The sequence below is a fragment of the Morchella sextelata genome, assembly GCF_020137385.1.
Source record: "Morchella sextelata strain SCLS chromosome Unknown scls_24, whole genome shotgun sequence".
Taxonomy (NCBI): domain Eukaryota; kingdom Fungi; phylum Ascomycota; class Pezizomycetes; order Pezizales; family Morchellaceae; genus Morchella; species Morchella sextelata.
In genome coordinates, this window is record NW_025408639.1 from 627552 (window position 1) to 643680 (window position 16129).

The 16129-nt window shown below is 51.2% G+C and overlaps 5 protein-coding genes across 5 annotated transcripts; 3 read left to right on the forward strand and 2 right to left on the reverse strand.

Annotated features, from left to right (window-relative positions):
- Nucleotides 1–1490: 1490 nt before the first annotated feature.
- On the reverse strand, nucleotides 1491–5762 carry H6S33_007725 (uncharacterized protein; the record flags this gene model as incomplete). The annotated part of the gene is made up of 6 exons (XM_044839069.1): nucleotides 1491–4150; nucleotides 4210–4845; nucleotides 4900–5172; nucleotides 5248–5549; nucleotides 5600–5625; nucleotides 5706–5762. The coding sequence occupies 6 exons, from the start codon at nucleotides 5760–5762 to the stop codon at nucleotides 1491–1493; spliced, it is 3954 nt and encodes a 1317-aa protein (XP_044688598.1).
- A 2986-nt stretch (nucleotides 5763–8748) lies between these two features.
- On the forward strand, nucleotides 8749–9614 carry H6S33_007726 (uncharacterized protein; the record flags this gene model as incomplete). Its single annotated transcript, XM_044839070.1, has 4 exons — nucleotides 8749–8884; nucleotides 8943–9113; nucleotides 9170–9217; nucleotides 9289–9614. The coding sequence occupies 4 exons, from the start codon at nucleotides 8749–8751 to the stop codon at nucleotides 9612–9614; spliced, it is 681 nt and encodes a 226-aa protein (XP_044688599.1).
- Nucleotides 9615–10891: 1277 nt separating this feature from the next.
- H6S33_007727 (uncharacterized protein) lies at nucleotides 10892–11518 on the forward strand (the record flags this gene model as incomplete). The annotated part of the gene is made up of 4 exons (XM_044839072.1): nucleotides 10892–10901; nucleotides 11089–11163; nucleotides 11224–11286; nucleotides 11355–11518. The coding sequence occupies 4 exons, from the start codon at nucleotides 10892–10894 to the stop codon at nucleotides 11516–11518; spliced, it is 312 nt and encodes a 103-aa protein (XP_044688600.1).
- Nucleotides 11519–12325: 807 nt separating this feature from the next.
- H6S33_007728 (uncharacterized protein) lies at nucleotides 12326–13017 on the reverse strand (the record flags this gene model as incomplete). Its single annotated transcript, XM_044839073.1, has 3 exons — nucleotides 12326–12517; nucleotides 12592–12927; nucleotides 13009–13017. 3 exons carry the CDS (start codon nucleotides 13015–13017, stop codon nucleotides 12326–12328), a joined length of 537 nt encoding a protein of 178 aa, XP_044688601.1.
- Nucleotides 13018–14170: 1153 nt separating this feature from the next.
- Nucleotides 14171–15174, forward strand: H6S33_007729 (uncharacterized protein; the record flags this gene model as incomplete). The annotated part of the gene is made up of 2 exons (XM_044839074.1): nucleotides 14171–14466; nucleotides 14556–15174. 2 exons carry the CDS (start codon nucleotides 14171–14173, stop codon nucleotides 15172–15174), a joined length of 915 nt encoding a protein of 304 aa, XP_044688602.1.
- Between the last annotated feature and the right edge of the window lie 955 nt (nucleotides 15175–16129).

Genomic DNA, 16129 nt, shown 5'->3' on the forward strand with positions numbered 1-16129 from the left:
TTTGGGAACTTGATTGAATTATTCGCCTTGGTCAAATATTGCGCGTCACGTCATGAACCATGGGATTCAATCATCCAAGTCTTCATAGAACCGGTTCCCTTCTAATCCCGGTCTCGCTGCGATAGAGAACCGATGAAGTCGGATGTATTGATGAACTGGTGATTAAAACAACGGAAAAGGTCAGGGGTGGCGTAGTTTTTGGTATACGTGCTCTGCGATATACAATATGACACAGCTCACTATGATCTAAACAGAAAGTCTGCTCGGCCTTACGAGACATTGGGTAAACTTGAAGTTAGTAGTAATAACGGTCGATTCCCAGCCCCATCACTCCCCTTCCTCCTCTAGAGAAATTAAAAATCAGCTATAAAAAAAAAAGGAAAAAAGGGAAAAAAGAACAAAAGATACTGCAACGACTTATTTCTGATTGAGCGTTACTATCCCCACCCCTGGTTTGAACCTAGGACCTTGTACCTAGGTAAACACTCGGTGTCTAACCCGACGAGCAGTCTAACCACTAGACCACTCGCCCATGGTGGATGCTGCGCTGGAAGTGATACTTGAGCTTGGCAGTGTGCCAAGATGAAGCAGAACCCCTAACCCTTCGATGTCAATGCCACATTTTTTTCATTTTGGATCATCCGCTTTATAGGTACAGTTTAGAGAACAGAGTGACTCTAAGAGAAAAGTATAGATAATTTGGGCCCATGGGACCACAAATAACAGCCGTCACCCTTGGCAAGTGATAGGGCTAAGTCGTTTCTTTTGTAGCGTCTCTCAGGCACCATGTCTCATAGGAAGGGGCACGACTATGTGGTGGGGAGTAGGGAATCTTATTATGGTAGGGTTTCGATCTTGAGGGGATGGGTAGTGGATACTTCAGTGCTGTGATGCTTAAGCCGACTGTGACAAATTGTAAAGCCTAAAATAAAAAATAAAAGTGAAGGATCGTAGAGGACAGCACAGGCTTGGACCCTTTTCGCCTTTGAATCCCTTAGCCGTTGTTCCCATACTATCATAGAGAGAAGGTAAAGAAGTAAGAAGGGATGGAGGTAATAGGGCAAGAGGGCCAAAGAGGAACATGAAAGTACCACGTACGAGTGATTTCTTGTGAAGAAATTAAAGAACACCATGTCATGCCAGATTTACGAAATCGTTATTTTGTTTGCAAATAGCCAGGAACTCCGATTATTAGGTAAATACACGATAGAAATGGTATAACGCTAGATAAGATAGGAATCCCTCGCCCAAAATCATGTAACTATGGTATAATCGCGCTCGCCCGGCTGCATTAAAATACAAACGAAAAAAAAACAACCATACGTGAGAGTCCGGCAACTTGCTACTGCTGCTGCCTACTTACCCTACCAGAAACGAAATAAAAAGGAACGTCGTCGTTATTCGTAAGCATAAGCCCCCCTTACCCCCCACCATCCATCCCTACCCTGAAAAAGAAAGCCTCCCATATCCAAATATTTTGATTTTTTTTTTTAGTTGTAACCCTTGCCCCTCCTCTCCTCACCCCAAGTCTTGGTCTCAATCCTCACACCGCCTGACTCCCTCTCCTCCTGGAAGTTGTACACTGAGCTCCTCGCATCCTCATCGACGGGCCAGAACTCCTCAGTGCGTGTGACAGTGGTGACGCCGTTTGAGCCCGCAGTGGCAGCAGTAGAGTTCGCGAGCGCCTGCTTTCCGAGGAAGCCAGACTGCCTAGAGCTGGAGCTGGTTTCCCTGAAGGTGCTGGTGTTGCGGTTATCAAGGCCCAGAGCAGCCTTGCCAGCAGCAATGCCGTTTGCAACAACTCCGTTCTGGTGGCTGTGGGTGTTATGAGCGTTGTGGCTGGAGCTGGAGCTAATCTTGTTGACCACGGCATCCAGAGGGCTTCGGGTGGGAATCATGTTGCTGGTGTGTCCGTTTTGACGGACAACTTCGGTTTTCTCGATGACTGTGCGGCCATCGTTGTGAAGGCCGAAGTTGCTACGAGAGTCATTGTGTGTACGGCCGAGGGTAGAGTGGGAGTGTCCGTCGTGGATGTTCTCGTTGATGCGGGTGATCTGGGTCGTCTCAACAATGCGGCCATCGGAGTGAAGAGCAGCATCACCGAAGTTGGTGCGAGACTCGCTGTGGCGGTGAGCGCTTTGTCCGTGTCCGTGGCCAACGAGCTTTTCGGCGGCACCGACGACGGCACCGACAACACCGGTTTGCCTGTGTGAACTGTTTCCATGGCTGTTCTGGCTGTGCGTGTGGTGTCCGCCATCGTGAATGTTCTCGCTGATGCGGGTGATCTCAGTCTTCTCGACGATGGTTCTGCCATCTGTGTGGAGTGCAGATCCGCCGAAGTTGCTCCGTGAGTCCTTATGACCGTGGGAGCTGTGGCCATGGCTGTGGTGCCCTCCGTCGTGAATATTCTCATTGATGCGGGTGATCTCAGTTTTCTCGACAACGGTACGACCGTCGTTGTGCCCGGAGCTACCAAAGTTGGCGCGAGCGTCGCTGTGGCTGTGGTTGTGGTTGTGGCCAACGACTTTCTCGGCAGCGCTGACGACAGCGCCAACAACACCTCCCTGTCTGTGGGAGCTGTGGCCGTGGGAGGTTTGACCGTGGGAGCTGTGACCGTGGGAGGTTTGACCGTGGGAGCTGTGACCGTGGGAGCTGTGGCCATGGCTGAGATGCCCTCCATCGTGGATGTTCTCGTTGATACGGGTGATCTCCGTCTTCTCAACGACGGCGCGGCCGTCCTTGTGGAGCGCGGAACCGCCGAAGCTGGAGTCCTTGTGGGAGTGCCCATGGGAGCTGTGTCCGTGGCTGTGATGTCCTCCCTCATCGACACGCATGACCTGGGTCTTCTCAATAACCGTGCGCCCGTGATCGAGGTGGACTGAGTCATCACCGAATCGCTGGCTATGGCCGTGTCCAACAATCGAGTGCCCTTTGTGAAGGGTCTCGCCAAAGTCACTACGGGAGTCTTCGTTGATAGTACTCGCAACACCAAATTGGCGAAGATCTTCTACAGCGTTTGCGTCGTTTCTCCACTCTTCGACAGTCTCAGTGGTATGGATGATAGTCTTTCCGTCGATATGACCTTCTCTGTGACCGTGTCCATGACCGTGACTGTGACTGTGGGAGCCATGGCGGTTTCCAGAGTGCGAGCGGCCGTGACTGTGGCTGTGGCTGTTGTGGCCGTGACCAACAATCTTCTCAGCGACAGCGCCGACCATGCCGTGGCGGCCTCGCTCCTCGTGGGTGGAGCTATGCTGGTGGGTGGTCTCGCCGAAGCGGCTGCGAGAGTCGGAGACGGCTTGGTGGCCATCATGGATATTCTTTACATGAGTGCTACGGGGGTCCTTAACAATGCCAAACTCCTCGACAACCTTGGTAGTCTTGGTGATGACCTCTCCGTCGTGAGCATGGCCGCTGTGACTGTGGCTGTGGCCGTGGCCGTGCTCATTGTGGGAGTGACTAGAGAGCTTGTGAGCGACGGCACCAGCAGTAGCAGCGGTGCCGATGACACCTGCAGATCCGCGGCGACTGTGGGAGCCGCTGTGGCCATGTTCGACTCTCTCCTCGATGTAGGTTTGCTCGGTGATACCGTTTCTCCCAAACTGATCATTCCTGTGACCCGAGTGGCTGTGGGACTGGTGGAGGTTCTGGTGAGTCTCGCCGGTGTGGATACGGTCATCAATATGTGTGACGTTCCCAACACGATGTCTGTGAGAGTCCTCGCCGACACCTTCTCTCCACTCCTCAACCCTTTCACGAGCAGTGTGGACCATGGCGTTTCCATGTTCATCGTGCCTCTCCCTGCTCCTGTTGCGTCCATGATGGATCGCCCCAGCCGCGAGACCGGCAACAGCAGTAGCGGCAGCAGCCTTCATCTTCATGCCATCATGACGACGGGTTTCTTCTGATTGGTGGCCTGTAACCTTTTCCTTCCCGGCTTCAATGAGATGTGTGACTTTGTGGCCACCCTCAATAGCTTTGTTCAAGATCTTCTTTTGGCGGGGACCGGCTTTCTCGTATGCCTCCTTTGCCATAAGCTTGGTAGTTGCCTGGAAGCTGTGGTCCTCGGTGCGGTTGTAGGCGCGCATCACGAAGTAGTAGAGCGAAAGGATTGTGCGATGAACAGATTCCTTGATTACCATTGTGATTCCTATGTCACCATTAGCTACAATTTCTCTAAAAGGTGCTCGGGGGTACAACTGGACTTACCGCTTGATACAAACCCTCGAAGGAGCTCCCCAAGTACACCCTCATAAAGCCCTGCGATACCCTCACGTTTGAAGATCTCCGCCAATACCTGAATGAGGTTCCCAGCACTCCTCTTCCGCTTTGCTAGCTTGTCCTTGAGCACTCGACCAGCCTTCCCAACGCTAGTGATCTCCTGGAACCGTAAACCGTCTTCCTCATTTGCGACCTGCGCCCTGCTCTTCGCAACTGAAAGCGGATATGTTAAACCCGTTGCGATAGCCTTTGCAACCGCAGCAATCAGGAATGTTTCAGCGCCCTTCATTTGCCTCCTGTTTCCGCCTGCAAAGTTCTTGAGCGATTCGTAGATCAAGAATGTCATTGTCGGGTTCAGTGACAAGAACATATTGGCAGAGTAACCTGACCAGAACCCAGTAATGCCCTTTTCCCGCATGATATCATGGTAGATTTGCACAATACCAGGCGCTTTTGCATGGGGGTAGAGCATTGCATGGGTTTGCTTCCTGGTTGAGATATTGTTGAAGGGCGTTAGGAAGAGGCGCGATGCGGAACCAGCAACAAGGCCGATTAAGAGCTCTTCTAGGACTGGAAGCTTTTGGGTGTGGCGCTTGTGAAGGCGCTTGTTGCGGATATAGCTATCTATTGGCTGTTAGCACCGAGATTTTCGGGGAGTCGGCGGGCTTGAATACTTACAGGTAGCGTAATACCAGAATGCAGAGCCCAAGGTACCAATGGTCTCCTCTACAACACCTGTATAAAAGCCTCCTAGACCTTCCTCCTCCCAGATCTTCTTTGCACAATCAATCACGCCGTCATAATGCTGATTATATTCATACTCCTCAACGGTCTCTTCCCAGTCTTCTTCGACCATGACACCATCCGGCGTAGTATAGGTTTTTGAACCCTTTGAGCTAGCCCTCCGACCCCCGCTTTGTCTGTTGTAGTCATCGTCCCTCTCGTCTGGGCCTAGACCCATATGTTCTGGTGAATTATCTCTACTCCGTCGACCTGTTCGTGACCCATGGTGTCGAGGAGACTTACCACCACTGCGCGACTTCTTCTGCATACGGATCTGGTTGTGGATATGTCGCTGGACCTGGAGACGCTTGACTACAATATCGAGAGGGTGGGTCGCGATACCCGCGATTGAAGAGCCAACGGCGCCAGAGAAGGCCTGGACGAGTGCAGGGACCGCATTCTCTCCGAGGCGGTGATGGTGCTCCGTATGGTCGTGGCTGTAGGTGCGGTTGTGTCCGTGACCAAGTCCATGTCCATGTCCGTGGCTTCCTGGGGAGTGGATGTGGTTGTTGTGAGAGTCGCCATGCTGGATAATTTCTGTTGTTCTAGGAATTGTCAGAATCGCATTAGGATGGAAAGAAGAAGATATGTTTACTTGACGTGGTAGGTGTCGTAATCATCCTGTGCGCAGTACCGTTAGAACTTGCATACCAAAAATCATTGGCGGCGCCGGGTGATACGATGTGAAGGAGGAAACTAACATGACCAGTACCAATAACGCTCTCGTTAGACTCGTAGTTCCGAATTGAACGAGCCATGTTTGCTAGGTGGTAGCCTCCACGTGACAACGAGATGTAAACAAATCAATTTGTGTCGCAAAGAAAGAAGAGTGCCAGACAGACAATCGACCGAAGTCGAAGTCGAGGTCAAAGTAGAGCTCACGATTGCAGGTAACTATGTAACTACTACTGTAAATAAAAACTCAGGTGGACCAGTGGGCAGGGCCGGGGCAGTCCCGCTCCTTTATGGGTTTGCGCGGCGAATCAAAGAGGAGGGAGGGAGGGCACATAGAGGCCGGGGAGTGGACCACCCACGTCACGGCGAGAGGGAAGCGTGCAGGTGTGTGATACGGATTTGATTCTTGTCACTGGCTGCAATTATTGGCTCCGGGCTTCTTGGATGGCTGGGCCGGCCAAAGTTGAAGCCACTGCTCGCTGTATGTGAAACCTACTACAGTAACGATGGACGACGACGTCAACAATAGCCGCGATTGCAAATCAATTGTATCTGTGCCCCAGCCTCCAGATATATATTTATCGTGGTTGCTCTTCCTCTACCGAAGATGCAATTTCGCAGTTTGTGGGTCGGTCGATAGGCGCCTAAGGGCAGCTTCTTGTAACCCATATCGTTGAGATTGTTACCTGCTCTCATAGCAGTCCACCCTTCAAACTGAAAGGTTGAATCATCAAGTATTCAATAATGAAGGCTTAGACAGTTTTATCAAGGAGACAAGAGACACCAGGTGCACATGGGTGATTTCCTACCTCATGCAGATATCAACCCCACTAAGCCGTAGCGAGCGCGCATCAGCACCAACTTCCCTGTCAAGCGTACTCGCTCACTCCCATCCCTCCCTGGCATATGAGCATGAAAAGACAAGTGGCTGCTGCCACTGTAATGCGGTGAGCCAGAGTAAGAGGGCACCAAGGCAAACAGAAAAGAAAATAACAGAATTGATGCTCTTCAGTCGCTGGAGACGAAAAACAAAAAGGTAAGGAGGCCGATATCACAAACGTCCTCCCACCAATGGGTTTTCGGCTTTCAAAGTTTACATAGATCGGCGGCCTCTTCCCTGTTACACGCGAGATGCGGAAAATCATTTGTTTGTTTGTTGTGACAGGGGGGACGCGTGCTCAAGAGGTAAGAGGAAGAGAGCTCAATGGTCTGTAGGTATCCTTGCCCAGCCAGTGAGTTGAACATGCAATTCTTATCCCATCCAGAGCTCGACTTTCCTTCCGCTCGGTAGCTTAATCTCTACTTCCTTTCTCTCCAATCCCAAGAACCGGTTCTTCCTTGCATCATCTGCACGCGAGAAATCGACAGCTTCTCTATCGTAGTGGCAGGAGAAAGTGCCTAGAGTAGCAACATAGATTCGTAACCCACGTTCACCGCTACCATTATCTCGATCGGTCGGCCATAAATGCGCACATCAAACCTAAATGCAAATTCTCAGCTGAAATTATTCTTTTCATATACTTTGCAAGTTTGAAAATCGGTCGTCTGGATCTCAATTCTAGGCCTATTGATATCATGCATTTACCCCAGCTTCAGCTGACCCGGCCTGGCCGGGGATTCCCGATTGTGGTAGATTAAGTCCTCTCTTCGTCTCTCGAGTCCATGAGAAGAGAAAGGAACTGCTTGACACGAGCAAATGCAGGGCCATATCATAGGTTCTATTATATACGAGCTTCATCACACACGGCAGAGAATTTTGTCGTTCGTGGGTTGCTCAGGTTTCTCGGATGCTAGGTTGGACTGTGCTGTCCATGTCTTACATTAAACATGGGCATGCGAGCGATAACGTGACGAGACATAGGGACGTGCATTACATCATATGCCGCACAGCAAAAGCCAAAATTAAAACTAAGAGCTCGTTTGTCTGAACTGTAGGTACAAGGTACCTGTATGTATCGAGCTAGGGCTTGAAGTTGTGGATACCTCGAGTGGATTTAAAACGAGGCATGAACCGTGGCCTCGGAGAAGATACATAGGTACACATCTAAATCTCCGATTATGATCATGATCATACGCCAAAACGCCATCTGGCGTCTATAAGAGATCTTTAATTGAGGTACATCGATAGAGTAGATCCAGCTCGGTAGTCCCCCAAAGACGCCTCCATTGACACAACTAGCGGCATGGGTATCTTGCAGACTAAGAACCGCATCTAGATCTACGCTCGCGTATGACAGGTTCTTGAGAGAGGTTTTACTCGAGCTGAAATATCCAAGTGCTGTGATTATACTGAACAAAAGGCCAATCCGATAGAAACATCACCTATTCAGCCCTAGCCTGGTGCCCAGAAAATTCAGCATTCTGCCCTAAGGATACGTTCCCTTCTCTTGCTTGCATGTAGGTACATGTATTATACGTAATGTAGGTACTCCGCCCTTGTGCAGGAAGATATTGCGATCCGTTCCAGGTTCTAGAAATCGGACTTATCATCAAAAAGAAGGCAACCAAAAGCTCCCGGAAATAAAAGTGCCTGTGAAACCTTAGACCCTGGTGTATCTGATCCTGCAAATAACTCAAGCCGATGTTAAGCATTGACGTCCCAAAGGTTTCAAGACTCATTGCATAAGGAAGAGGCTGAATTAAGCTTTGGAGAAGCTCCGCGAGATCACCAGAAGTTACACTACTTCGCATAAAACCTAACCCTTGATCCAGGCACAGGATTAAGAAGTTGATAGCAGCGAGTTTTCAAATCACAGGATACTCTCAAGATTATGTGATCCATATCAATTAATTATAAGACATAGATACATGTATCTAGCCTTCATAGACAGAATACTCCAATCTTGGCTTGTTTGACTTCAAGTTGTTCGTCACAACTCACCCATGTGGCTGGGCCCTCCAGCCACGTGTCGCTGTAAGAGGCAAGTCGGACGCAGGGACAAGACTCTGACAGGGTCCTCATCAGCCACGATAGATTAGCTCCGTAGATAATACCTGTTCTCTTTCCACTTTCACAACTCATTCATAGACAACCTTATTCACAATTCTCCCAGATAAAATTCCGATAGAATGACGGTACAGGAAACTAAAGGTGCCGAAGCTTTCCACGATGGCTATCAGCTCACCGACAAGGACGCCAAGCAGCTCGAAACCCCCGATGAGAGCTTCAAGCTAATGACATGGGAGGACCTGAGACTAATTATCGGTTAGTATAGCTGTCGCACTTTACCAGCCGGGGCGTAGGCTAATTATAAAATCAATAGAGAACAATACGCTGGAGGATCTGAAAAGGGTCCCGTCGGATTTGAGACGGTATATTTCCTGGTCCAAGAAAACACGGGAGGAGTATGGCACTATTCAGGCGTTTGTTTTGAAGGAACGCTTGGGTTGGAAGGACTTGACACCACAAAATTTGACGCCGTTCGAGTGTGAAGGTTAGTTCTGCGCTATTAGAAACCTATGTGGAGGTGAAGCTAATAAGCTTCAATAGCGGATACGAAGGTGTTAATTAACGACTGGCCTTACGGAAATGCACCGGGTATATGTAAGCTTAATTATCCCCTAGTTCGGGTTTGTGAGTGATACTAATATTATATCATCATATTCTAGTGCACATTGTCTGCTGGACAAAAGCTCCAATTGCCACACAACCGGATTCAATCCCCGCGGGCGACCTCACGCCCGAATCGAGAGAGATAATAGATAGCTATATCAACCGGACATTCAAGCAACACCTGGGGAAGGAGAATGTGCTATGGTTCAAGAACTGGGCCAGTATCCAAAGTGTGCGGAGCGTGGAGCACATCCATGTGCTTGTCAGGGGAGCAAGTGAGGAGTTCTTGAAGTCGGTAATTGGAGCAGAGGGTGATGGACTAAAAATCAAAGGAATTGGCCAACTGGAGAAGGAGAAGGAGCAGGGGCAGTGCTGCGAGTGATAGATTGTGTTTCAACACTCATAAATGAGGATCCAGAGCGAGCGGGTGGGGATCAGCAATAGATGGGTCACCAGATCGTATAATTGATAATGGGAATAAAGAGAGGCACTGTGGGGTGTATGGGCATACCGTACGCGTGTTCCCGGACACAAAGGCCCCAAGAAGCCAAGTATTTTTTGTTGCTGTTGTCTGGTAACCATAATTTATAGATAGAAGTAGAAAGCGGGGAACGTCATAGAATATCCTAGGTTATAATTAAACAAATATCAAGCTGCTTGGAGGTTAAGATGGAGTGATCGATGGCTAACGACCGAGACCACCACCTTTCTTGTTCAGCACACATTTTCTTGCCGAGTAAAGCTGGCTTGACCAACCCTGTCTGTTGATTGAGGATCCAGAAATGTAACCACATGTATTGCAAAGGACGCAGTGGTGTGATGTGTCGGCCAGTATGGTGAGTAGTCTATCTGTCTTGAATCTTCAGTTGGAGCTTGGCTCTTTTATTTCGTATTTTCTTAGGGTGATTTTTGATATCCAATAGACAAACTCGCTCGATAGAATCCAAACGAAAAACAAGGCAGAATATCTTTTGCTATTCTCTGCGAAAGTATGCGATTGCCCATGTATGCGCCGGTACCATCCTATGCGTCGGGTAGGAAGTCCTCGCATATTCATGTAGTTGTACCAATAAAACTCTCCTAGTCTTCAATAGAAGGTAAGAAGCATTGTGAGTTGAGTATAGAAATGGGCGCAACTCTTGTCCCTACCCTAAGGAAATAGATATTTCCAATCTCATAGAATAGTGTCGTGTTCTATCTTTGGTGTTCCTGTTGTCGCGGGTCGCAGTTGCTCTCTAGAATTAAGAGGTGGTAACATGACTAAGCGGCCAAGACCTGAAGCCAAACAGACGGATTTTGGGCCAAAAAACCCATACAAATATTCTTGGGAAAAGTGAGCGAGATTCAAGGGGGGTTTGTAGGGTGGTTTTTTTCGGCGAGGGCAGGCCCGTTGTCATGCGGTTTCTCCCTTCCTGCCTCTCCCATTATTTTTCGCCTGCGCTGCTCCCTCGTACCCCGTTGATCTGGCAGTGCCCTAAAAGACAGGTATAAATACCCTAATACCCACCCTCTTGACTGTCCACTTCTTCTTCCCTTTCCTTCTTACGCCCAACGACACACGATAACTCATCACCAACCCAACGACCACCAACGCGTCTCTTTTTTCGCAACAAAAACTGTTTTCAACGTAGTACAAGCTTCAACTAATTAACATTCATCATGACTGGACGTAAGTTATCTCCAACACTTGCTCTTTCTTTCCCTCTCCCCTTTACTTCCATGTTGCCGCTCGTGGTCGCTGTCGTCGCTGTGGTCACACAGTGACGTGAGTGAGCTCGGCGTCACGACGCGTCGCTCCCCAACAACCCCGGAGCTCTCTATTATCAACAGCTTGCTAACATGTCTCTACCATCTAGGCGGAAAGGGAGGAAAGGGTCTCGGAAAGGGTGGTGCTAAGCGTCACAGGAAGATTCTTCGTGACAACATCCAGGGTTCGTTCCCCATCCATCCATCTGCCTTCTATTTATATATTCTAACTTTTCTTCGTATAGGTATCACCAAGCCTGCTATCCGTCGTCTCGCTCGTCGTGGAGGTGTCAAGCGTATCTCTGCTAGTTCGTACCCCCTCCACCAAGCTATCAATTTATCGTAAATACATACTAATCAATCTTCCTTTAATTAGTGATCTACGAGGAGACCCGTGGTGTCCTCAAGACCTTCCTCGAGGGTGTCATCCGTGATGCCGTCACCTACACCGAGCACGCCAAGCGCAAGACCGTCACCTCCCTCGATGTCGTCTACGCCCTCAAGCGCCAGGGCCGTACCCTCTACGGTTTCGGTGGTTAAAGTACCACAGGAGGAAGGATCGGGTTTTTACTTTTTCTTCGTGTACCACCAGTTGTAGTTTCCCCATTATCTCATAAATCAATTGCGAATAATGGCCTCTTGTATTTGTCTAATAGCTTTCTTCTTTTTTCCTTTGCTCTCTCGCAAAAGGGGAGCTTTGGAAAAAAGACAATGATAAAGTCGGAGCCTTTGTTTTGTTGACAATTTTTGTCCTGTCCTTTCTTGTTACTGGTTACTTGGGGGTGCGGGGTGGTGTTTTTTTGATGTTCTGTGTTTCGTGTAATTGGCTAGTTTGAATGGATGCCTGGATATGAAAACTGCCTGCCTGTTCGCTGTTCGCTGTCACTGTAGACTCTTGTGCGGCCCTGAAACCACTTTTATCCTTTAAACAAAAGGTGGGATTCCCTTAGACCCCGAAAACTTGTCGGAATCACCTGTGCTTCGTAGTAATCTAATCGCCTATCCCCACCGTTCTATGTTCTCTCTTATCGTTGTCTGGTGGTTGCCAAAGCTCCACCACGCATTACACGCTGCACATGACGTTACAATTGCGCAACCCAAATCATTGGCAGAGGGACCATCATGTATGTAGTAAATAATTACCATCAACTCTAATTGCTCGCATTCGCATTCGCATTACCCATCCCATCCAACCCATTATAATTCCCGAAGCCTATCTATCCTATACTCCAGGATACTTTCTAGCCATCATGGTATATTAAACCCCACCCCAACCAACCCACCGTCCGTCCGTCCGCATGTCATCATACAAAAAAAGGGTCCAACAACAAAAAAAGCCCGCTACCATTACTGGTACCTAATCTTCTGCCCCCCGCGCTTCTCCGACTTCTTCTGGCGATTACTCATCCCCGCCGCCGCCGCCGCCGCCGGCGCGCTGGGCGGGCCCTCGGGCGCCGCGGGCATCCCAGGCATCATCCCGTTCCTCATGCCGTTGTACGTCGAGACGGCCAGGTATCCGGCGTACGCCGGCACAATCGCCTATTCCTCCCCCATCTTCCGTCAGCACCAACCCAAAAACCAGCAGTAAAAAAAAGAAAGAGGAGAAAACATACCCACAGCCACCACGCCCACTCCCCCGCAACGCCCACGAGGCCGAGGACGACCCACGTGGCGTACACCACGTCCCAGAGGTACTCTGTGACGCCCTTGGCCTCCATGTCCTCGCCGGGGCCGCGCAGCTCGCCCGTGGGCGTGTAGGTGGGGCGCCCGAGGCGCTCGAGGTAGTACTCGATGACGAGGCTGGGCAGCGTGAGGATGAGGTACTTGGCCCAGGAGCCGTGGCGGAAGAGGAGGCGGTAGAGGATGAAGAGGGCATGCAGGGAGGCGGTGATGGTGTGTGTGCGTGTGAGGGCGCTGGCGTTGGCGCGGGCGAGGGATTTGGAGGCTTTCTGTGGCGGAGGAGGGGGGTTAGTAGGGGTTTTGGAGGGGGGAGGGGGAGGGGGAGGGGGAGGGGTAGAAGGGGGAGGTACGTTTGCCATTGTTGTTGCTGGTGTGGCGGTGGGAGTTGTGAGTTGCGGGTGGTGAGCGCAATTGGGGTGGTGGTGGGCGTGGAGGTGTTGAGTTGGGCAGGTGAACTGTTGGGAGCAGAGGAGCGAGAGTGACGTTTGCGCGGGTTGGGTGAGCGCGCTATCTTATCTGATCAGTACAAACAACAGATCAATAGCCCACACGGGCAGGTCCACCCAACAGGACACATAGCATCTCGGAGATACGATGTTCCGGCCTCTGCTGCGGCGCCAAATGCAGATCTGGGACGGGGGGTTGGGGTGCTCGTGGGTGCGCTGTGCGGTTTGGCCGCTTCGTTGGTGATTGGTGTGGGGTTTTCGGGGAGATGCGAAAAAGGGGTCGGTTGGGTCATTGGTACCGGGCGAGTGATAGTTTGTGACCCGATGAGGGGTTTGGTTTGGTGGGGGGGGGGGGGGTTATGGATCGGAATCTGGGAAAACTACAACCATCAAATCCCCATATTCCAGTGGCTACATGTAGTTGGTTAGCCATATGTAACTACTTTTTTCAAGAGAAGTTCGGTTGCAAACGGGAGATTGCATAGGCTCGGCATTGAAGATCCATCTCGTTATAGCTAGTTGGTCTGGTTCAAGAGCTGGTACTTTTTAAACCATAGAGAAACACATCTTCCGGTATATATTTGTGCCCCCCCGACAATGTATAGGTGCCGCCTGTTTGGGTGGAAGGATAGTTCCCTCGTAAATAAGAACCTTCTATTCCTGAATAGTGAGACCCTTCATATACATATAGGTAAAAGTGAAAATATCCAACAATTTTGCTTTATCCATCCAATTGAAAGGGCTTCAATGTTCACGAAGCCACAAAGCATGCCCAATAAAAGCCTTAGCTGGGAGGTCAGTAGAACACGACATCAAACTACATACCTCCCAAAGCCGTATCTCCTTGTTCAAAGCTCACTAACTTTCACCCGCCTTTGTCATCCTTCCCACCCCACAAGCCCTTCACGGCACCCTACCCCCCCCCCCTCCTGCAGGCCGCCGCTTCTTTGACACGGGAGTGTGTACTCTACGGGGCGGTGTATAAATACACCCCCCTCCCACATCCCCCCGCCGTCATATCCATCCCATCACCACCATATCACCACCAGTATCCCAACCAGCAACGATGAGCACCAGCAGCACCAAAGCCGCGCTCCAAACCGCCATCAAAACCAGCGTGCGGCGCATCCTGCACTTCACGGGCCCGCACTCCAAGCTCAAAGACATCTTCGACGACGTCTCCGACGACATCCTGCACTTCGTGCGCTTCCCGACGACGCGCGGGCAGGTGTCGAACACGTTCTACCAGCTGCTGGACAGCGGGGGGATACCGCATCTGGAGCGCGACCGGCGGAGTCGGCGGCTGGCGTCGCGGCGGAGGGGGAGGAGGAGGTCGAGAGGGAGTGGGAGGAGGAGCGGGAGGTGGGTGTTGGATAGCTTGCTCTACTCTAGATCTGCTGGATCCAGGGTGCGCGTGCGGGTATGTATATGCTGATATGGTGAATTTCTAGCCTCGCATCGATACCACCACCCCCGCCGCCGCCGCCGCTGCTGCTGCTGCCGCCGCCGCCTCCGGGGCCTCCTCCCCGCCCGCACTCCCACTCCACATGCTCCTCCACGGCCTCGCACCCCGACACCACCATCCCGCTGTCCGAGCAGCGCGCTCTGCTCTCCGCGCTGCACCGCGCCTGTCTCTACGCCTGCTTCACCTTCTGCAAGCACACGCTGCGCCTGGACATCACGCGCAACATCGACGACCCCGTCGCCTCGCAGGTGTGTCTGTCCGCGCTGGTCGAGGCCATCATCGCCGCTTACAACAGCGGGACGCTGGCGCCCGAGCTGATTGACGAGGAGGCCGGGTTTGGGCCCGGGAATGCGTTTGAGCGGGCGGGGTGCGTGGAGGATGCGGTGGTGTGGAGGGGCCCCATGGGGGATCGGAGGCTGCTGAGTGTGTTGCAGGCCGGGGAGGAGATTGTGGCGGCGTTGAGGGATGGCGAGAGGGTGGTGAGGGTGGATGCGTTGTATAGGAGGGCCGAGAGGCTGATTGGGGAGGCGGCGGGGGCGGGGGCGGAGGCGAAGGCGAAGGGGGAGGAGTGGGTGGAGGAGACGACGGATGATGAGGATCGGTAGAGGCGGTGGGGGTGGGTATGTGATATTATATAGACTGTAGATAGCAAGAGGACCTGTCGTTGGTTAATTTGCGACATCTTGAGAATTTGATAATATGATTCCTGTTTTTAGCCCATCAGTTCTATATTCCGGAAGAGGTGCATGTCGAGGATCGATGTGCATGAATGTCCTCCATGTTCTCAGAGATGACCCTTGTGAGGCAAAGTAAGGAAGCGGGGGCGTGGGGAGTGTGTTGTATGAACTGATGGTGCACGGGGGACAGAAGAGGGAGCGCAGCTTCCCTCCACTTTACGGAAAACTACATGCAGTCTAGCACAGCTATGTGTTGACGCTGAGGGAGAGCTCGTGGAGCATTCAAGGACAATGTGCATGCACCCAACACCATACAAAGCACTGCACCTCCTACTCATCAATACACACACACTCACATATCCACACCACTGTTGAAAAGGTAGCTAGAGGACGAGACAGTAAAGTGACTTAACTCCTATCTCAGCAAAGAGCCCAACCACCCACACAGCCACGGACCGGGCAACGGCAGACACGGCAGTGGCACGTATCCAGCTACATGTAGCATACAAGCCTCCACCACCACCGAGTGATACCCCATGACGCGCCCTCCATAATAATAATAATAATAATAATAATATACTCGCATGCAACCTTACTATGACGCGCCCACCAGCCAACATCCAGACAGCAAAGAACACCCACGACCACACCCACGACCCAGCAGCCTCACCGCGACAGCACACACCCAACACCAATGCAGCCACAAGAGTCAAAAAGCAGAAAGCTCATACACCAAGCTATCCAATCCTTGCTCCTTGGGGTGGTGGTGGGAGAGGGTCAATGATCACCGAGACATCCAGGCCGGAAACAGGCGCTTCACAGAGTTTCCGCGGATTGAAGATCTCTATATCTCTAGCCATCTAGCTACACCACGACCGCACGA